The sequence below is a fragment of the Oreochromis aureus genome, linkage group 9 (genome assembly GCF_013358895.1).
Source record: "Oreochromis aureus strain Israel breed Guangdong linkage group 9, ZZ_aureus, whole genome shotgun sequence".
NCBI classification, from domain to species: Eukaryota; Metazoa; Chordata; class Actinopteri; order Cichliformes; family Cichlidae; genus Oreochromis; species Oreochromis aureus.
The window spans coordinates 30,158,484-30,180,948 of record NC_052950.1 but is presented as its reverse complement, the minus strand read 5'-3'; the positions used below and the strand labels follow the sequence as shown (position 1 = coordinate 30,180,948).

General features: G+C 39.8%; 1 protein-coding gene across 1 annotated transcript; it reads right to left on the bottom strand.

The window, feature by feature from the left end:
- Nucleotides 1–4,413: 4,413 nt before the first annotated feature.
- LOC120441928 (eotaxin-like) lies at nt 4,414–6,095 on the bottom strand. Its single transcript, XM_039617486.1, has 4 exons — nt 5,907–6,095; nt 4,981–5,113; nt 4,849–4,910; nt 4,414–4,755 (listed from the first exon to the last, which is right to left on the bottom strand). The coding sequence occupies exons 1-4, from the start codon at nt 5,974–5,976 to the stop codon at nt 4,730–4,732; spliced, it is 291 nt and encodes a 96-aa protein (XP_039473420.1). The 5' UTR covers nt 5,977–6,095; the 3' UTR covers nt 4,414–4,729.
- Between the last annotated feature and the right edge of the window lie 16,370 nt (nt 6,096–22,465).

The window sequence follows — 22,465 nt, the reverse complement described above, 5'->3', positions numbered from 1 at the left end:
CTGTTATGAATCAGGTCACGCTGCTGTGTGTAGCTTTTGCTTCTCACACCTGAGGGTGGCGCTGTTCTTTCTCTGTGTTGTTTGTGCTTGTGTAAACTCCAGGTGGAGGCTGACTGTTGGTGGAAGACTGAATGAAACAAGTTGGGCATTTAGCTCTGTGTCTTATAGTGTGCTGTGTGAATAAGTTTCTGTGATGAGGAGAGCTTGGTTGCCTGGTAAATGTTGTAAATAGTGTAAATAGACCTTTTCTTATTGATCTGGTAGCTGTAGAGGTCGGAAGCCATTTTGTTTTAACACCTTTTTCTCCTGTTTAGGTCAGGGAGACAGGAAAGAGGCCTATATTTTCTTTTGGGTTTCTCATTATAGGTAGGTCAGTTCTGTTTGTCTTGTTTGTTGTTTTGGCCATGCCCACCTACGCTTGCTACCTTTTGAAATTAGTAAAATATGTGGTTGTTGTGAAACTGCAATCCTGTGGCAGTGTTGGTCTGTCCTTGTAAGCAGGGAGCGAGGCTGTTATCTTTCCTCCTTATTTTTGTTCTTTTGTGTTGCACTCCGGTTTCCCCTAGGCCAGGGTTCGGTTAAGTCAACGGATGCTGCTGCATTCCCTAAGAGAACTGGTTCAGAGATTGATAGCTAGCTGAGGAAATGTATCTCTCTCTCCATCTCTGTCTGTCCCTCACTCCATGTTATGTCTTACTGTTTGCTAAAATTCTAAAATTCTTCTTCTTTTTCTTATATGGAGATATCTCAGGGATAAAATATGCAGTTAAACAACTTTACACTGACAGAAAGGAGAGTTTTCTGGCCCACTTCAGATCAAAGTGGACAAAATGTGGCCCAAATTTAAAATGACTTTGACACCTCTGGGTTACATTGTTGCCGATGCAACAACTTTTTCTACAAATCACCTGTGGATTCTTACTGTCTCAGAAGCCTTCCATCCTTGGTTTGCTGGCATGTCATTTATTTTTTGTGATGCAGTTTTGATTATTTCACTCAGCAGTAAGCAGATGATATCACCCCCAACCTTTTTTATTCAAAAGCTGAGACCTAAGGTGGAGGTGGCTGCGTGCTTTTGGTGGTGCGATGTACGTCTATGTGCCGTGATTATTTATGTACGCCTGGTTTGAGCCGCTGCTTGTGAGTGTGTGTTGAGGTGATATGCACGTGTGAACTGTTGATTTTAAGCCTTTCCAGGTTCTGTTAATCCTGTCTTTAGACTGACAGAAAAGGGAGTTCCACTCAGGGGCGTCACTAGGATTTAAGGACAGGGGGGGCTTAGCCCCCAAGAGATGCACACGATATGAACGAATGTAGTGAATGAGCACAAAATTTCACAAACAGAAAAAGACTGAGAAATTGCTTTACTACTTTTTTGGACCGATTAAACATCCTAGGCCACCAATTGATCTATTGTTTTATTTCCATCTGTTTTATAATACAGTACAACAAGAAAACAGAGGAGATGTGTTTGCTGCATCAATAACAAGAAAAAAACTTAAAATAAAAAAATACATAATTTTTATGGCTGCATACACCAGTTACTTGGTGGGTGGAAGCATCAAAGAATGACGTCTGTTTTTAAGAGTGGCAACTCGGTCAATCACTATGTTGTGACTTAGACGCTGTAGAGTGTCTTTTTCAATAGACATGACTGCAAGTCTGTGAAGTCTTTTCTGACCCATTGTTTGACGCAGCCAAATGCATCTGAGTGTTTGCCCTTAAGTGTGTCACACACAGCTTGTTTGCAGATAAAAGCTTTTGCTAGGTCTAAAGTCTCTTTCTGCAGGAACTTGTGGAGTCCTTTGGTTACAGAAAGAATCAACTGAAACATCAGTAGTGCATAGACTGCTGAGAACTTGTAGAGCTTTGCTCTGAGACCGACAGCTATGGGGGATCCAATTGCAGATAGGCACTCCAAAATGACAGGCAATGTCGCAAGAACTGCACTGATTGATTGCAACTGACATGGCCAGTGAGTGTTTGAAAGGTGCACAAGCTCAGTTTTTGTCAATCAAAGCTTTGCCTGAGTCTCCATGAACTTATGATGATTGACTAGGGAGGTGCTGAAGAAAGAATACACACACTCCAACAAGCTGAAAAGCTCCACAGCCTCTGGGACAGCCTTGCAAGTATTGCACAAAACCAGGTTGAGTTGATGAGTATAAAAATGCACATAGACAGCCTCAGGATGGAGCCTTCTAAAATGTGCTTGTACACTTCCAGTGGAACCACTCATAACGGCTGCACCATCATATGTTTGTGCACAAACACACTTAAGCTCTGCAAGACCATTGTTTTGGATCTGCTGCTGAATCTCATTTGCAATGGACTGGGCATCAAATGATTTTATCTCTGCAAGTGCAAGGCAACCTTCACTGCCCCCTCTGACACGTACCTGACACAAACAGCTAACTGCTCTGCCTTTTCATTCCTTTCCTGATCTGCCATGATGGCATATACTTTAGACTTTGTCATTTCAGATACAATGACATGAGCAACTTCCTGGGCACAACAGTCAATCGTGTCATTCTGGGATGTTGGCAAGAAATACTGTGCATTTGATGGGGGATTATGTTTTTGAAGAAAAGGATCAAACTCCTTTAAAAGCTCCACGCACGTAAAAGCTCTGTTTGGGCTGTCTTCACCTTCATCACTGACCAAACTATCATGTTTGATGTTTTTGCCAAACACTCTACATGGGAAGCAGAAAGCTGCATTCTGGTTGACTGAATATTCTAACCAGTTGTGCTTTTCAAACCAGCTGTGGTTAAATGCTCGCTTCTGTGTACCAAAAGTATCATGTGGATAGCTCTTCAGCTTCACCTGTACCTAAATCAAACCCTGTAGTAGAATGAGTTGCTGCAGCTGCTTCATCATTTTCCCTCTCTTGGCCTGTTTGCTCTCCTCTCTCTGTAATAACTTGATCTTCCTCTGCCTCTCGATCCATTTGCTGCAGCTCCTCTGTCTCTCCTTGCTCTCTCTGACTTCAACTTGCCTGTTGACCTTTTTCTCCCTCAGCCTCTCCTTCTGCCTCACCCTTCAAGATACATTAAAACATACTGACTTGTAATGTAAATTGCTAATATCATGACTTCTGCTCACACGCCACAGTAATTTGTTGCTCCCAAATATTTTGAAGTTACAAACATTACATTTTGAGCACGCAAGTGACTAAAGTCGTTGCAATTTAAAGCCCTGAAAAATATTACTAGATTACTTGAATTGAAGTAATATTAAAATAGAACCCTCAGAAATATGTGGGTCTGGCTAATTTGACATATATATATATGCATATATGTCTTTGCTCTCTCCACTTTCTAACCTTGACTCTCCTAAATAAAAGCTCAAGTTAAACAGGTCTTATATGTTGTACCATGACTGAAATGTTTCATATTTCATATCCATAATGAGTTCCATTAAATTCTAATCAGACTGTCTGCATCACAAATGACTCCATCCTGTGAAATCTTTGACTCACCTCTCCAGCAGAGGTCTCTCCCCTCTCACTCTCTGTGCTCCTCTGGTCTGACTCCTACAGGTTAATAGGGATGGAGTGATTATTATTATTTCCACTGATGATAACCACACCTGAATGAGCTCAGCTCCATTTTTCAGAGCTAAAACGAGTGACAGAAATTAACATTATGCTAACAATTTAACTTAGTGCGCTAGCCAGGTTTTTATTTATCAAAATGGGAGCACCTGGTTCATTAATTACATGGGACTCTCTGCTCTCAGCTGGAGCTAACTAATTGTTACTACCAGCCAGTGATGAAGACTTACTTTTTTACGTATATCCATGTTTTCTTGCTGTTTGCAGCATGTACGCTAGTGTGTCCGCAGGTGTAGACGAGCGGAGTGTAAAGTAGCAGTGAAAACGAGGACTGGATTTTCAGTAATGTGATGTTCCCTGTGAACAACTGGAACGGATTGGATAACGAAGCACTGACGCTACCTTAACAGTGTAAAGTGAAAGGGACCAACCGAGTTATGATCATATTTATGTGATAGCGACAGGTTTATATTATTATTTCTTTAAACTCATATTCCAGCATCTTTATATTGAATTTGTCTGCAAGTTCTGTTAAAAAAATAGAATAAGTTAAAAAAAAAACCAAAAAAAAACCCACCAAATTATTTAGGGGGGCTTAAGAATATTTTAGGGAGGCTTCAGCACCCCTAAAATAGGCCTAACGACGCCACTGGTTCCACTTGTCCGACCCACTTATGTTCATCATGAGCTGCATGAATTTGGGTAAAAGATAAAGTTTTATAAAAAAAACCTGCACAGTCTCTTCAGTGAACGTCCTCAACTAAAACACTAGTGGAATACATTCAGTGATGTGTGTGACATTTTGTGAGGGTCTGGTGGGCATTGAAACAACAGCAGGAAAATATTTACTAAAAAGTTTATTTTTATATTGTCTTTCACAGCCACATTGTGCTTCACATAAACACATAATGCACAGAAAGAGATTCACAAATAAGCAAAAAAAAAAAAAAAAAAGGACAAATAAAACCAGAACCCTAATGATGAATTAAAAAACAATGAAGTCAACAGCATAAATAAAATACAGGGTTACTCCACAGGTAAGAGTAAAAATTAATCTACAAATGCAAAAAAAAAAAAAGAGTTTTAAGACAGTCAGGCTGAGAAAGCGCTCTGGTTTGAATAAGCCTTTAATGGTGATGGAAATACTGGAAATACTGATGCAGCAGACAGGCTTCACACCTTCCTCATTTTGGCAGTGACTAGAGAGGAAAAACAGACAAGCAGGAGCTTCAGTTTTTCTCTGTAAATACTTTGCATTTATTTCTGTGTGTGTTTCTTTTAGCATGACTTACGATCTTTGACCCACTGAGCGTCTGGATCAGCACAAAGTTGTTGTCCATCTTTTGTGTTAAAACTGGAAATAAAAGACAGAAAATTATAGAGATTGTATGTGTTTGTATGTAGGACAACATGTGCTGACTTACATTATAGCCTTCACACAGGGTGGTGTTGCAGCCTGCTCACGATATGTTTGTCCCACCACGGCAGCAGTCATATTGCCTTTGGTGACGTCAACGCAGCACGGTGGTATCCTTCCAGGATGACGACGATGAGTACCTGAGAGATAGAAGGTTAAAAACTGATTTGTCTTACATCACTAAACAGAAGATGACTTTTAATATGTGACCTGAAATTATGTTACAGTGAACAGGCATTTTTTGTCCAAATCAATCAACAAGTTTAACAAATCAATGTTCTCACCACTTGGGGGCCCTCAAATACTTTTTGGGCAGTTTTGGCATTATGTTAATTAACTTTGATTTTTATAGTCGTTGGGATTCAAAGAAAAAATGAATGAACACCAATCCAACTTTGGCCCAAAATTAAGTTTTGCTGTTGCAGAGCTCTGCCACAGATTTGAAAGAATGTTTCTATCTTCAAATGTCTCTGATTAAAAAAGCATATTACATGCTCCCATTTGTGCAGCACGTGGATATGGTGTGGCTGTCAATCGGTCCAGCAATGGAAAAAAAATCAGGTGAATGTTGTACTTGAAAAATAAAAATCTCCAAGACTTCTTCTAAATGTAGACGTAAAGGACGCCTTTTAAAATGCCATGACTGACAAATGAAACTTAGCCCAGAAAACAGCTTCCAGGGATGCTTGGTGGGTAGAAGTCGAGTAAATGCTGGAAAAAAAATGCACAATTATAGACTGAGCAGATACCAGAATATGACTGATGTAAAGGTTTGTGGTCTTTACGCAGTGGTCCTGCCCAATAAAACACCAAAATGTCAGAAGTGCGCATTATTCACAAACAGGTAGAAGCTATTGGTGGAAATAGTCATTGCTGTGATCAGTTTCATGTATTCTATTTCTCTTTTCTTTAGAAAAGTAAGAGTCCAGTTACCTTCAGAGGAGTGGAAGCACACACACATTGAGACCAGGAGGAGAGTGATGGAGAGGATCTTCACAGACATTTCCACCGGTGGTCTGGCTCACTGATCAGAGTCAAAATCTACGAGTTGATTCGTGTTTGGTTATTTATTGGTAAGTGCAGGAACACATGCAGGCACAACTGATGAGGTGTTTTTATAAGTCTGTGTATGTGTGGTGTGGCATATCACACCTCCGCCTCTTATCAGGGAGACTTTAGTATTTCAACCTATCAACACCTCACTGAGAACTTTCTGAGAAGCAGTCTGACATACACAAAGTTCAAAGACACTCAAATATGTTGTAGAGCCTGATGATTGATAACAACGGTTTGTGCATTGTCATGAGTAATGAATCTAAATCAACCACTGACTTCTGTTTTTCAGTGACTCATGATGCCCCTTAACAGCCTAGATGTACATCTGTTAACATTTGCATGACTGGCTGACTTTAATGCTGCTTATTTTTTCTTATAAATTCCCACAACTTAAAATTTTGCTTGTAATTTCAATTGAATTGTTTCTGTTCATCAAGCTGTTCTACCCCTGAAAACTCAAAAGAACTCATTCTTACTGGTTATTTTATTTAGGTCGACTTTTGGCAAATGATCAGATAAGTTTCACACTCTGCTCTGGAGGAAATGTGTGACAGAAATGTGATCATGTCGACTGTCTTTATCTTCCAACACACAGGCAAAGAACAAGTTTCTAACACAGACTAAATACATCACATGTAAAATGGTTTGTGTATGCGTTGCTAATTTCTCCGCTCATAGCTGCATTAGCTATTCCATTTCTTTTATTTAGGCTTAAATATGAGGGCATGACTGTTTGGGGTACTTGGGTTCATTTCCCTGTTCATGACCCAAAAGGGCAAGCATAAACTTTCCAACAGATGGCCTCACATTTGACTCTAATATACTGTTGCTGTGGTTGCTGTGCTCTATTTGTGCTCATATGCTGTGTTTAGTTTCAATAGATGTGATGCTGTGCATTATAGCTAAAACTGTCTTCTCTGGTCTCATTGGTTCGAAGGACAAAGTTCCACAAGTGTTTATTGCAGAAAGTCAAGGTAGAAGGTCTCCCTTGAAAAAGAGGTTTTTAATCTCAATGGGATCTTCCTGGTTAAATACAGGTTAAAATAAAATTTTTAAAAAGTCCCCTCACCAAACCTCTGCATGTCAGTGGGAGCACTGGGACACAAAGTAAAGGTTACAAAATAACACATTAACCCACATTACTTGATTCCATGTTTCAGTAATGTAACATGTTATTGTACTACATTCAGTAATAGTAAAATACAGACTAAAAACCGACAGGTTTGTACATCTGTAGATAATTTCCCCTTCATAGCTGTATAAGCTATCCCATTATGATGCTGTTATTTATTGGCTGCTTTGACTGACAGATATCCTCTCAGCAGATGCCTGATAGGCCTCATCTACCTGCACTAACTGGAGTCAAGGAACTTCACCTCTCACCATGCTTGTGCTATTGGTGCCTTTTTACAGCATTTTGAATGTAAATCCTTGACAAATGTGCCGGTTTTTATTTTTTAAGTCAGTACTTTTGTTGGTTGAGGGTGACACTGTGACATTTAATGGGTAAGAATACCAACTCTATTGATTTCTTGGATTGTACAGGTATGTACAGATGCATAGCATGTGCAGTTCTGCAACAATTTCAACTTAAGAAACCATTTAAGAAATCCACTGAGCTTTGATCTATTTCCAGCATTAGGTAGCCATTTAAAAAAACAAAACAATGCATGAGTCAAATGTATGGAACGCCAGGACTGCCATAATGAATTAATTAAATACACCATTAAATAATTAATTAAATGTGTCAATAATTAATTAAAATCGGAAAGAATTAATTACATAAATATTTACGACACATGTAATCAATTAATTATTGACACATTTAATTCATTATTGACATATTTAATTAATTATTTATTTACTTCACATTTTAATTAATTATTGCCACATTTAAATAATTATTTAATGGTGTATTTAATTCATTTTGGCACAGTTGACTCCTTCAGGTCTCACCATGAAATAATTTTATCTGTCAACCTCACCCATCAAACCCAGGGGGCGGGGTTAACGCTGATCGAGTCAAAACCATTGCTTTGGCCTGGTGGCCATTGTTTTTAGCACACAACAACCGGCATGTGGAAACTAACAGAACTGAACTTTGAAAAACCCTGTTTGTGTGTCACCAAATACCATTTTAATATTTTTTTAGCCAAGAATGTAGTGGTTTAATCTTCATATGTCTGGTCGGTTTGTCAAGATACAGCCTGTTTGCAAAAGTGCGTCGATGATTTCGGAGGTGTCTGCCCAGCCCAGTCTCACGGCAAAGCGTGGGATAGACCCGCTCGCCTCGCAAGCAATCGAGCTGTTATTACCACCGACAAAGCGCAGGCCCCGGTACACAGCTGTAATAACCCCCACTGACACTGACTTCATTTACTGAGGTTATATTTATCGGGTTTTTATTTCCTGATGTTCTTATGTGTCCTACATGTTTCAGTCGCCAATTCTGAATTATAACTAACATTAAAAACATGTTTAAGGAGGAGAGAGAGCAAATAAATTCGATTAACAGCCGATCTTTGGGTTTTTGTTCAGTAATCAGCGTGACCTGCGTATAAACGCATAAAAGAGATAACGTTGGTGTTTCCGTCATGTAGTAACTGCTGGCTTTAACTGTACAAAGGTTGTTCGACACTATGAAACACATACAGACTTAATGATGTTCGGCTAATATTTTTATTGTGAATATTAATCATGAGGGTAAACAGCCCTGTACACCACAGAGTGAGGTCAGCATCTCCACGATATCTTCAGCTCTCTGAGTTAACCCACAGTTTCCCAGCTGACTAATCTAACTGTCATCTACGAATATGTCACGGGTCATATCAATATGATTTGAGTTTGTATTCCTTCAGCTGCAGACTCGCTGCTGTTTAAATGTTTGAGAGGAAGATTACTTAAAAAGCAAACGTCAAACATAGTCTGTCTGCGTTCACATTTGATATGAGGCCAGGACGGATAATGGCTGTGTCCTGTTTTAAGATCATATATGTAAAATTGTTGTCTGACCTCCGTCAATCCAGCCGCTCAGAGTCCGTGGTTACCATGGTTACTGCATAAGCAGCTGTAATGTAAACAGCTGGCACAGCGGAAACCTACCGGCGACATGAGTGCTTTTCATAGCAAAAGAACTGTCTGAATGGTTAACTGAAGTTAACTTGGATAAATTATAGTTAAGGAGTATCACAGATAATGCCCATGTGAGCTGTGTGACTGTTCACCACTACACTGAAATCAGTAGGTTATTACTGAAATACACGTGCTATATCATAAACTATGATATAAATAGGGAGGTCCTACTAACATGTTTAGTTTTAAAGGACACCTTCCTGCCTTTAGTCTCATTCATGAGCAGTATTAGTTTTCTTCTAACATCCAGAAGTCTGCACGATGCGTTTCATAGTTTGTAACAAGCCTTTGACAGTTAAACATAACATGACCGAAAAAGCAAAACAAAAAACAAAAAAACAGATGATATAATATTTCTGTCCAGGTTGCAGTCTTCATGATGAACACGCTATTGCAAACTCTGCTCCTCTCGGTGGAAATGCGCCTTCTCTTTCCTCTTTGTATAAAAACATTTTAAAAGTCAGTTTAATCTCAAAATTCACTGTTAAATCCAAAACACACCAGATAAAGAAAAGCGAATGGTTCAGTCGAACACATGTACCAGTGAACCATTAAACGTCTGTAAAACTATGCCGTTATGAAACGTAACTTTAACCTCAGCCAAACCGATTTGCTCAGTTGTAAATAAAACAGCGAAGTAAACGTGACCCGACAGACAGAACCTGAGTGAATTAAGCCCAGCGTTTAACCACTGAGAGCTAAAACTCAGGTGAGGTTTCAAAGCTGTGTGCCGGTGATTGGACATCAGCCGCTGATAAAGCTGGTTCGCCTATAGTGCTGTGTAAAGAAACAAGCTCCAGCAGCTCTGCCCTTGGGAAAAAGTACTATATTTATTTATCTTGTGCAGAAAAATGCGCCGACATTGCGCTATATCGAGCACTGGCTGCCCAGTTAAACTGTGACTATCACCAGGTAACGTGAGCGTGTTTCTTGAATTAGCAGCAGGTGTTAAACAGCTGACAGGTGAGGAGGACGCATGCAGGTAAACTGAGGACCTGTTGAGCTGATCGCTGGTGTCGTGAGAAAAATGTCAGCTCGTTCTTTATGTTACAGAAGCACAGAGACACAAGACCAGGCGGGAAGAGACGACCGTTTGGTGCAAACAAGAATCAGCGAAAGCAACATGTGGAACACGGAGAGTGGAATATGTAAACAAACTGGTTAACGTAACCCCCCCCCCCCCAAAAAAAAACTAACAAACAAACTAAAAAAGAAAACAGTTAAGCTGGAACACCGAGGCTGTGAGCTCGGTACACTCTGTCAGCTGACCGTTAGCAGAGCTAATGACATCTCTGAAAACATCTCAGCACTTTTGCAAACATGTTCTATGTTGACAACCTGACCAGACATGTGAAAATTACACCACTACATTCGCGGCTAAAACACTGTTAAAAGTGTAGTTGGTGACAGAAAAACGGGGTATTTTAAAACCACCACCATTGCTGCCTGTGATTTAGAATTCATTCTGGGATACCTGGCTGCCCCAAGTCTACACAAGCAATCGATTATCTAGGATCGACCAGTCTTGACTTACTTTGCACGGCAACCAATCAAATGTTAGAGAAGCTGCATGGGCAGCGTTAACCCCGCCCACTTAGTTTGATGGGTGATGCTGACAGATAAAATTATTTCAAGGAGAGAGATGAAGGGGACAAAAGAGCCAAAATAAATTAAGTAAATAAATCGTTAAATAATTAATTAAAACTGTCAATAATTATTTAAATGTGTTATTAATTAATTAAATGTGTCAATAATTATTTAAATGTGTTAATTAATTAAATGTGTCAATAATTAATTAAATGTGTCATTAATTAAATGTGTCAATAATTAATTACATGTGTCGTAAATATTTATGTAATTAATTATTTCCGATTTTAATTAATTATTGACACATTAAATTAATTATTTAATGGTGTATTTAATTAATTCATTATGGCAGCCCTGTCATTCCATACAAATGTAACATAAAGAATATAAGAAAACTCATAAGAAAGCCTTTCGAAATGATGAACAACATGATGAAAAACAATAAGGAGATCCTGGTTTAGCAGAAAGGCAGCGATGCTTCTCCACAGAATCTAATCTCTGTGTTTCACACCTTCGTCTTGCTCACAATGACTGGAGAGGAAAAAGAGTCAAAGAGGAGTTTTAGTTTGTCTCTGCAAATACTTTGTGTGTGTGTGTGTGTGTTACACAGCAAATCCAGCATGTCCAAATTAACACTATCAGATTTGATTTCAACACTATTAAAGTGTCTATATGGGTCCACACCAGAGAGTGTTATTTTAACTCTTTTTGGAGAGTTGGTCAGTTAACTCTGATTCAGTGTTAAACACCAAATCTATCTGGAGTTGATAATTTAACACTTACTAATGCTAACTAGGTGTTAAGAGTTTATATATTAACTCTCAAAGAGTATTTTAGTTTAACTACATAAGAGTTATCTTCTAATTAATTCTAAAAAGTGAAAATTCTACTGTTCTGAAATTCTAGAAATTCCTTTGGAAATAAACATTAAAAAGATGCAATGGTTTTTGAAAAACATTTATTCTGAACTGTGCACCACAATTTCAAAACATTTTCTGAAAGATGTAACAATGTACATGTTCTCACTTTCATTAGAATTTTGTTTATCAAAAAGTCTGACATAGGTGAGCTGGTAAATGCAAATAAATAACAGCATTCTCATCACTTATTTCTTCAATACAATATGCATGTCCTTCATTCGTCACTTTGTGGAACTTCAACGCACTTCTGCTCTCCCCCATATTCCACCTTCATATTCACGGCATATTCTGTGTGGAGATTGATTAAAAATCGATTAAAAATTAGTTGACACTAATTAATTACACAAATAATCCGGTAATCAATTGCAGCACAGTAGAAAAAGGAATCATTTTTGAGCCATTACTTGTGTAAAGACAAGGACACAGACAACAGGTAATACCGAACCAAATTAAAAACCTCAACCTTTTTCATTTTTACCTAAACCGTGTGCACAAAACTCTGGAGCGATCTAAATGCTAACATAGAACCCAGTCAGGACATATATAGAAAAAAACAGCAGCTACTGCTGTTTGCTCGTTTTTTTTTTATAGGAGATCGTTTTCAGGCTTCAAGTAGCACCATTATACCAACATTTCACATTCTAGACATTGTTTTAGGTGTATTTAAGTTGACCAAAAATTTGACTGAAAATTCACATGCAAGCTTTTTTCAAGGCTGTAGTATTTGCCCGCAAACAATACCTTTCAGCTAGCTAAAACAGAATATTATGCTATCACCGAGCAACATGGCTAATGCCTTTCACACAGCTTTGTCTCAACTCCAACGTTTTCGGTCACTGAAAACGGAGATTTTTAAAAACTCCGGCCAGGGTGGAGTTTTTCGAAAACTCAGTTTTTGCGTTTACGTGTGGACGAGGAAAACGGAGAAAACGCAGCATCAAAGGTGTGCGCCAGGGCTGGACTGGGACGAAAAATCGGCCCGGGCATTTTGACTAAAGACCGCCCCACCAGGTATTAAAGCCATAAAGCCTTTGAATGAAAATAAACGCTGTTGTGACAGTGATGTACACTGTCTTGTTGGTATATGTATGATTTCTATACATTTTACATCAGATAAAAACTTTGGTAGTAAGAGTCAGATAATTATTTAATAAAAGCATTTTAAATGAGAATAAGAAAGAAAAGTATTTCTTTGTGCCCCCCTTTCCCTGTTAATGCCCTACCTGGGCCCCTGGCAACACTTTGCTAGACCCGCCCCTGCACAGTTACCAGCTGTCAGCTACATAGAAAAGGATCCTGGTGTTATTTGTCTCTCAGAAACAGTTCATAACTTCCCTTCAACTCATTCATGTCACCTAAAAGGTAAACCTGTTTCTCCATCACCTGTTCAGCTCTGATGATTCAGTAAGGACATCTCCTGGTTTCATCTTCATGTTTCCCTCTCACCACATATCCAAACCGATATCACAATCAGCAGCTTTTACAGCTGTGGCTCCAGCAAACATCAGCTGATACTAGAAATTAATATTAAATAAATTCTAACAACAGCTGATCAAGCTTAAACGAGCTGCCGTTGTTTAGCGCGACATCTGCTGGTTTCCTCTTTCTGGCGCAAAGTGAGCGATAAACAAACAAGAGAGAAAAGCCAATCAGCTTCTTATTGATCAGTTCTATGATTGAAGCAAAAACAAGAGAGGGAGGGGGAGAGAATGAGAGAAAAAGAGGCAGCTGCAGCCTAAAGACACTGAATAACTCCAGCTTTGTGTCTTTTTCATTCTAGCTGAAGTACAGGACAAACTGCGTCTCTTCTCAGCTCAATACGAAACGCGTAATATTTTCTCTGAATGAGGGACCGTTCCATTTTTTAAGGAGCAGTTGGAAACTCTACTAATTAACCTTATGAATAAAATAAAGTTCACTATCAGTAACATCACAGCACCCACCCAGCTGTATAGAAACTCCGTCATGCTAGCTAGTACACAGTACGAGTTATTATAACTGACTGTAAAAACTCAGCACAATGAAAATAAACTCCACCTAAACTTGGTTTATATCTGACCCAGATAGACTGCAGGTCATAACTTCTTACCTGAAGTTCAGTTCACCTGACACTCGGACTGGCGGCTGCCTCGGGTCTCTCCTCCTCCTGCCTCCCCTTCCCTCATCCACCTGCTGGCGAGTTATTTTTACACATCGGCCAGCATCTGGCCAATCCACCGCCTCTCATTGTTCATGCCGGCACAAAAAAAATCATCGGCCCACCGGGCAAATGCCCGGTATGCCCGATGGCCAGTCCAGCTATGGTGTGCGCCTTTTTTGACGTCACACTGTGCGTCAGGTTATTGTTTCGGTGAAATGAATTTCTACAATGGCGGACTTAGACAAAATACCGTTATTGTTAATTTTACTCTCTGCAGTGTTTAAATGCTTACATATACACACACAGTTACTGTCCCTCCACACATAGGACTCAGTTCTGCTTCTATGCGCCTTCTTTGTTTACTCTTTCCCGCCGAGGCTTCTAGACTTCTGATTGGCCAACATTTCTACACGGTTAGGAATATATCGCTACCTGCTGCTTTGGCATGTTCCTTCATTTTTGGCTTTTACGGGATTTAAAAAAAAATGAAAACGGAAAATCTCCGTTTTCAAAACTACGTGGCTACGTCCACACGTACATGGGTATTTCTGAAAACGATACAGGTATTTTTGAAAACGCATCGTTTTCTCTCCGTTTTGGCCTCCCGTCCACACTGAGACAGCGTTTTCCCCAAGGAAAAACACAGCGTTTTGAAAACGCTCTCGAAAACGCATACATTTCAAAATGGTGCTGCCCCGTCGCAGTGTGAATACTTGAAAACGCAGACTTTCTAAAACGATGACGCATTTTAGTCATGTGATGCAGTCATGTGACCAATTAAACAAAGATAGCGAAGTGCATTATACAGCAGCTGTTTTGATTGCTCTCAATTTTGACAGCCCTAAAAAAGATTAATATCAGTTTGTACATGCTCCAGATAGTTTTCTTCAAATTCTTCAATCCTCACTCGCTTTTGCGCATGCGCAGGGCTGGAACGTAAGCGTTTTCGGCCGTTTCAATGTGGACAGAAAACTCAGTGAAAACGACTGAAAACGCCAGTGAGGATGCGGAGCGTTTTCAGAAGAAAACGTCGTTGTCAAATCTATCCAGGCTAGTGTGGACGTAGCCTTAGTCTGTGTTAGGTCTGCACTTGCAGGCCTCGCTGGTTCAGAGATTTATCCCCATGAACGAAGTAAGACAGAGCTCGATCGGTTTTAACTTGCAAGGGAGCCGGTCGGATCAGCATCTTGGAGCTGCAGAAAGTTGTCCATATGTTGTGTTAAAACTGGAAATAAAAGACAGAAGGTTATACAGATTGTATCTGTTTATGTTTGTGTGTAGCAGAACGTGCTGACTTAAGCTGGGCATACCCTGTGCGATTTTTTTCAGTCGCGTTATTCAGCTCCTGCTCAAACTGTACGATTGACTCGCAGGGGTTAGAAGTTCGTAGGTCACGATGCAGGGTCTCACACTATACGGCCTGATGCTCTGATGCGACCTGAAGGCTCACACTGTGCATCCATAACATGAAGGTTACAACCAGTGATGGGAATAACGGCGTTACAAGTAACGGCGTTACTAACGGCGTTACTTTTTTCAGTAACGAGTAATCTAACTAATTACTATTCCTATCGTTACAACGCCGTTACAGTTACTAGGAAGAAAATGCGGTCCGTTACTATTTTTCAGCAAACAGACGGTTGAAGCTGTGTTCAGCTTACCGCATCTTATGTCAGTTGCACGGAAGTAGCTGTAAGTAATCTGGACGCTACAGCTTTAAGCAGCTGCGCGCTCCCGCGGACGGTAATCACGACGATCGCTGTCTAGCACAACACCTGGAGCTAAGGGGGCAAAACAATCGCACGTGTGCTGCTGTTTGACTGAGGAAGAATAAAGTAGTCGTGGTAAGCCAATCACATGACCACTTAAAGACAAAGCAACAAGGTGATATATACCAGTTTATAAATTGTGTCGATAGGCCACGTAAAACCAGAGCCATGATAAACAATATATACGCGGCGTTTTTTCCTCAATAGTTTCGCCACGTTAGCGCTAGCAAGCACTCTCTGCTTATGAGCAAAAAAACAAAACAAAACAAAACAGGGGAAGTTTTAGGAGTGACGGCGAGAGAGAGAGATAGAGAGAGCAGGAAAAGAGAGAGAGCGAGTTTTGAGATGTGAGAGATTTGTGACGTTTAGCGTGTTTGGAGTATGTAGTTAATGTGTCGTCTTGTGTAGTTAGTGTGTAGTGTTGTGGATAGTTTTGTGTTGTGTGTCCGAACAATGAGGCGACTGCTGTCTCCAGGTAGAAACAGGAGTGATACACCTGCTGCTGTCAGACCTGCAGGTATCAGGCTGTGATGTTCTCCTTTATAGTGGACAGAAAGTATTTTTTTGGAGTGGCACAAATGATTTGTGTGGCATCTTAACAGCTAATTGTTCTGTAAATAGTTTGAAATGGTTATTTTACAAAAGGGTAAAAGGCAAATGGATGCAAATAACTTTGTTGTTTACAAAACTTGTGCATTTTAGATCAATTGTGTTAGTACAGTTTGTCAAAATGAAAACATGACTGTAAATTCAGGCACGTGAGGTTGTGCTGAAAAGAATGATACCAAACAAGGCAAAGTAAATAGTTTTTAAAGGTGAAATGTGGAGGGAAAATCAAAAGTAGTAAAAAATGGCCAATTACACCCTGGACCCCAGAGGGTTAAACGTTTTTTTTTTTTTAAGTAACGCAATAGTTACTTTTCAAGTAATTAATTACTTTTAGAATATTGTAACTCAGTTACTAACTCAGTTACTTTTTTGAAGAAGTAACTAGTAACTATAATTGAATTACTTTTTCAAAGTAACTTGCCCAACACTGGTTACAACACAAAATCTGTGTCTCGCTCTCCCTCTCTGTCTTTCACTCACAGTGGAGGATGCTGATGCTGATGCATAACTTGATTGCCATAACTTGGAAGTAGGCTTGCAGGAGACTCTCCACATGCTGATCTATAAATGTAAGACAACAAGAGGCCAAGGGCCCAGTGGATGCAGAGTGGGGGTCTCAGTGTTTGTAATATGTTAACTGTGTTTTGTGTGTTGTGTAGAAGAGAGGGGAGAGAGGAGATTACTTTTATGACCGGCAGGAAGTCAGAGATATAGAGACAAACACACACACAGTGCTTTGACTGTTACGACGCACCCACACCTACACGCACAGTCACTCACGTGCACTCACATAGACATACGGGTACGTGCACACACAGGCACTCACGTGCTCACACATACACACAAACACAGAGTTTGCAACACACCATGGGGGTTTTATGATGGGGTCGCTTCCATAAAACTGGTTGTAACAAACAAAGAAGTGGAGATCTGCTGAGGGACACCGGCCTTGCACATCTTCCCTTCTAGAAGATGCATGCGTAACTGAAGACGAATAAAGGTTTTGTAAAAATGACTACTGAGTCCGGTGCCGTCTCTGGATGCCTGAGGAATGAAAAAAAAACCGGGGTGAAACTGGTTTCGTAACACTAAACAGCATTAAGATTTGGTTACAGAGTAAATTTGTTTAAAAGGAGCTGCTGCATCCACTGCGCCACCATAGTAAGTTTGACATTCATGACAGTCAACAGGTCCATACAAAGGATGGATAGCATGCACCATAAGACATATGTTGCCATTAAAAAATATGAGAAACATGACTCAAAGTGACATCAAGAATAAAATACAGTGCAAGACAGTTAGTTAGAATAGAGTGAAGTAACCTTAAAAAAATGTCCAAGACTAAATTTAGACATGAAGGACGTCTTTTAAAATGACATGACCGACCAGCCAAACAGCCCAGAAAACAACTTCCAGGCACATCTGTTACTTGGTGGGTAAAAGATGAGAGTGTAAATAGAAAGTGTTTAAAATATTATAGGTAGTATATACTTTATAGACTGGGTAGATACCAGAATATGACTGAGGTTTATGACAATAGGTTAGCAGAAACCTTACATTCAGACCTAATAAACTCCCAAAAGGTCACGAGTGTATCCTCCTTCACAAATAGCTAGAAGCCAGAGTCAGCAATTATAATTGCTGTAATCAATTTAGAGCACAGTCACAGTTGCTGCAGAGATGTTGCAGCGCACTGAGAGCAGGAGGAGAGTGATGGAGAAGATCTTCATGGACATTTTTACCGGTGGTCTGGCTCACTGATCTGGTTGAAACTATACGAGTTGATTCGTGTTTGGTTATTTATTGGTAAGGGTGGGAACATCCGCTGGCAGAGCTATTTTTTTAAAGGTCTGTGTATTCATGCATGCATGGTGTGAAATTTCACACATCCGCCTCTTATCACGGAGGTTTGAGTATTTCACACCACCAACATCTCAAAAAGAGCTTTCTGAGAAACAGCCCTACAGAAAACGACAACAGACACAGACACTTAAATATGGTGTAGAGCCTGATGATTGTACACCGTCATGAATGATGAATCCAAATCGAAATCACGCTTTTTATTTTTCTTCTGATTTATTGGAGTTTTGTGGTTTTTCCTCCATTATGATTTATAAAGCCCTGAAAATCAACCATTTCATTTGCCTGAATAATAACAGTAAACAGAGCCAGTGCAATATAGAGGCTTCGCACGTTTAGTGTTCGGGCCCAAATAAAAGTAACTCAGCACCTTAATGATCCCAACAATCAATCCAAATAAGAAAGACTGACTGAATTTTGGTTTACTTACATTTAATCTATAAATACTCACAGCTTAAACTTTTACTTGTAATTCAAATATTTAAATTAAGGTTTCCTGTATACATCAAACTGTTTTGTCACTGAAAACTAAAAAGAACTCACTTTTACTATTGATATAGACATTTAGAGGCCCACTGTTTATTTTGTTAATGTGTACTTGTGGCAGATGATCAGATAAGTTGCACACGTCGCTCTGGAGGAAACATGTGACAAAAATGTAAATGTGTTTACTGTGTTCATTTTCCAACACACATGCAAAGATCAAGATTTTCTGACTAAAAACCCCCGGGAAAAATGTTTTGAGTGGGCAAAAACCTGTATGATGTACCGCCTGATGATTGCCACCAGTTTGTGCATTCTCATGAATGTTCAGTCTTTTTTCTATTTTGACTGACTGTGACTTCTTATCCTGTGCACTTAAAAAAAAAAAAAAACACTAAACCAAACCACACAGTATTTGTTGTAACTCGATTAAATGACAGAAAAGTTTCTTTTTTTCAGTGTGAATTTCTTTTGCCTGGTACTAGCAAGTAGTGTGAGCCTGTGGGCCACTGAAGTGCGTTTTAGTTGTTGCTTGTGTTTTCCCTCCCTTTAGATAGATGAATTTCTGTTGTGTTTTCTTTTTCTGTTGATATTGACCCAGCAGCGGTGCTGTCTCTTTGTGTTAAGAATAACGTTTGTCATTTAACCATTTCATGAGGAAATGCTTTAATTCATACTGACAAAAGGACTCATAAGCAAGAATAAAAGACAATTCCAAGCATAAAATAACAACATAAGAAATCAATTTGTCCATAACCGTCCATCCACTTCCAGCATTAGGCATCATTAGTCATACAAGACTCAAATGTGACATCAAGGAATGCAGAAATAAAATACACTGTAACACAGTCAGTAAGAACAGAGTGAATTAAGTCAATCAGGAAGCCCTCTTACTGCAAGTATGCTGTATATTTAAAAGACACGTAGTCTATAAAATCCATTTTAAATACTCTACAGATGCTCTAACAAATGTGATTGTGTAGTTTTAAGGATGCAGTGAATTCTCGTCATTTAAACATAGACACAAAGTCCTTGGCGTAAGTCACTTCCCAAAATTCAGCAACAATCCTACACGTCAACAACAGCTCCACATTTCCTCCCTCTGTACCTGGATAGTTCCTGGCTGCAGCATCAAAAGTCTCAATGAGCGACGTCTGTCTCGCCCTAGCAGCACTGGTCCCTCTCCTCCTTCAATTTTCCTCATCATAAAAATCAGCATCATATTCTGTGTTTGACATTCACAACACATCAGATTTATAGATTTCTGTATCTTCAACATTTCTTTGAATTTAAACCCAGAGTCATGCTTAGAGATTTCTTTCACTTACTACAGCAGCATTTTGTTATAATGCAGAAAAACTGAAAAGTAATGTTGACTTCTTTACAAATTTGTTTCACTGGTTTGGCCCAGATAAGATCAAAATGGGCTGTAATTAGCCTTAGACATGAAATAAATTTGACATCCCTGTTGTAGATGGTTACCTTTCTGTTTTTTCAACTATTTCATGACTTCTGTTAATGAAAATAAATCAGCCACCTGTGCAGAGAAATGATGGGGCAGCTTGTGGGCAATAATCGTATCTGTTATTGTTACCACTGCAAACCCACTCTATCTATCATATGAATAATGTACAAATATCTTACTTGAAGAAAAGTATCAGTATAATGTTGGTGGTTTGAAATATTAAAGTCTCACTGATAAGAGGCAGGAAGTGTGAATGGCCACACCATGCACACCGAACTACACAGACCTATAGAAAGTATCATTAGCTCTGCCTGCGGATGTTCCTGCACTAAATAACCACAAACCCCTCCAAATGCTAAATACTATCCAAGGAATTGCACCTGTTTTTATAGGAAAGGGCAATGTCGGGACTGCATGGCTTAAGCTGGTACAACATCTATGATGTGACACAAGGCTGTAGCCCTTACCACAGGACTGGTTTGTTAACCATACCACTGGAAGGGCTGACGTGTGGTGGCTTTGCAGTGACTGAAAGCTAAGAGCTAAACTCTCCCCTGTGTGGAAAGGAATCTGTGCTGTAGTTTACCTGATCGTGCCTCTTAAGATGTTCACCATCCCAAACTTCAAGCAACTAAAAACTGCATGTTAGTTCTTTGACGGCCTTGCAGAGTAGAATGGCTTCAGATATGTTACTGGCAAAAAAGTTTTGTGTTGTCTGTTATGAACCAGGTCATGTGTTGCTTGTGCTCCTCACACCTGAGGGTGGAGCTGTTCTTTCTCTGTGTTGTTTGAGCTTGTGTAAGCTCCAGGTGGAGGCTGACTGTTGGTGGAAGACTGAATGAGGCCGGCTATAAATTGGGACCCGTCCAGACCAGCGGCCCCGCCTACTTCCAGCTTCCAAAGAAATTGGGCATTTAGCTCTGTGTCTTATAGTGTGCTGTGTGAGCAAGTTTCTGTGATGAGGAGAGCTTGGTTGCCTTGTATATATTGTAAATAGTGCAAACAGACTTTTTTTTATTGATCTGGTAGCTGTAGAGGTGGGAAGCTGTTTTCCTTTAACACCTTTTTCTCCTGTTTAGGTCAGGGAGACAGGAAAGAGGCCTGTATTTTCTTCTGCATTTCTCATTATAGGTAGGTCAGTTCTGGGTTTTTTTGTATGTTGTTTTGGCCTTGCCCACCTACGCTTGCTACCTTTTGAAATTATTAAAATATGTGGTTGTTGTGAAACTGCAATCTTGTGGCAGCGTTGGTCTGTCCTTGTAAGCAGGGAGCGAGGCTGTTATCTTTCCTCCTTATTTTTGTTCTTTTGTGTTGCGCTCCGGTTTCCCCTAGGCCAGGGTTCGGTTAAGAGGGCTGGTTCAGAGATTGATTGGCACTGGGTTCACCCACATCATCTACATGTATCAACAAATAGGGCAGACAGAAGACAATGATAAAGATGTCTTACAGCTCTATGATGACGCTGCGGTCAAAACTGGAGTGTAGTGCAATAACGACCCAGACAGGAAAGAGATAAGCCTGATATATTAGAAGAAAAACACAGTACACTACATTCTGCATTCAACGATTGTAAGAGTTTAGCATAAACAGGAGGGAAATGATGAGGAAATTAACATTATGTGACACTTTTTGGGGGCTAGCTGAGGAAATGTATCTCTCTCTGCGTCTCTGTCTGTCCCTCACTCCATGTTATGTCTTACTGTTTGCTAAAATTCTAAAATTCTGCTTCTTTTTCTTATATAGAGATATCTCAGGGATAAAACATGCAGTTAAACAACTTTACGACAGAAAGGAGAGTTTCACTGGCCCGTCCCACTTCAGATCAAAGTGGACAATATGTGGCCCAAATTTAAAATGACTTTGACACCTCTGGGTTACATTGTTGCCGATGCAACAACTTTTTCTACAAATCACCTGTGGATTCTTACTTTCTTGGAAACCTTTGGGCTGTAACAGCCCTCAGTTTAAATGTTTGAACCAGGGGCGATTTTAGCCCATTTTTGGGGGTGCTTCAGCACCCCCAAAATGAATCAAAGCACCCCCAAAGATTTCTTCCTTTTTTTTGACAATATTTGCTGTTTGTGGGACACACTACTAAAAATATAAAAAGCATACAGTACGTAATTGAGATGGAACATTTTAACAACAAAAGTACAGATAACCCCTCCCCCCTCCGAAAATGGTTTGTTCCAGCTCGTCTTTCCCCTACTCTGGCTCTAGCTCCGTTGCTGCCCGAGCGATGGTGGCTGAGACGCAGCGGAGCGGACGTGGAAGCGCCTGGCTTAAAACAGGACATATTAGCTGCATTTAACCTTCAGTTACTCTTTATATAGTTAGGTAGGAGTCAGGGCATGTTTCTTTTTAGCTGAAAAACATTACACCCAGGTAACCTGCAGTGTTGAAAACGTGTTTCCCGACTATGTTTGCTACCCTATAATCTGTCCTACTCTGTAGTAAAATCAGCAATATTT

Bases quoted from the DNA above. Each gene is read 5' to 3' on its own strand.
- LOC120441928 (XM_039617486.1), bottom strand. From the start codon at position 5,976: ATGTCTGTGAAGATCCTCTCCATCACTCTCCTCCTGGTCTCAATGTGT. The intron at 5,114-5,906 runs GTAACTGGACTC...TCTATCTCTCAG, and splicing joins GTGCTTCCACTCCTCTGAAG to GTACTCATCGTCGTCATCCT. The intron at 4,756-4,848 runs GTAAGTCATGCT...TTTCCTCTCTAG, and splicing joins CGCTCAGTGGGTCAAAGATC to TCACTGCCAAAATGAGGAAG.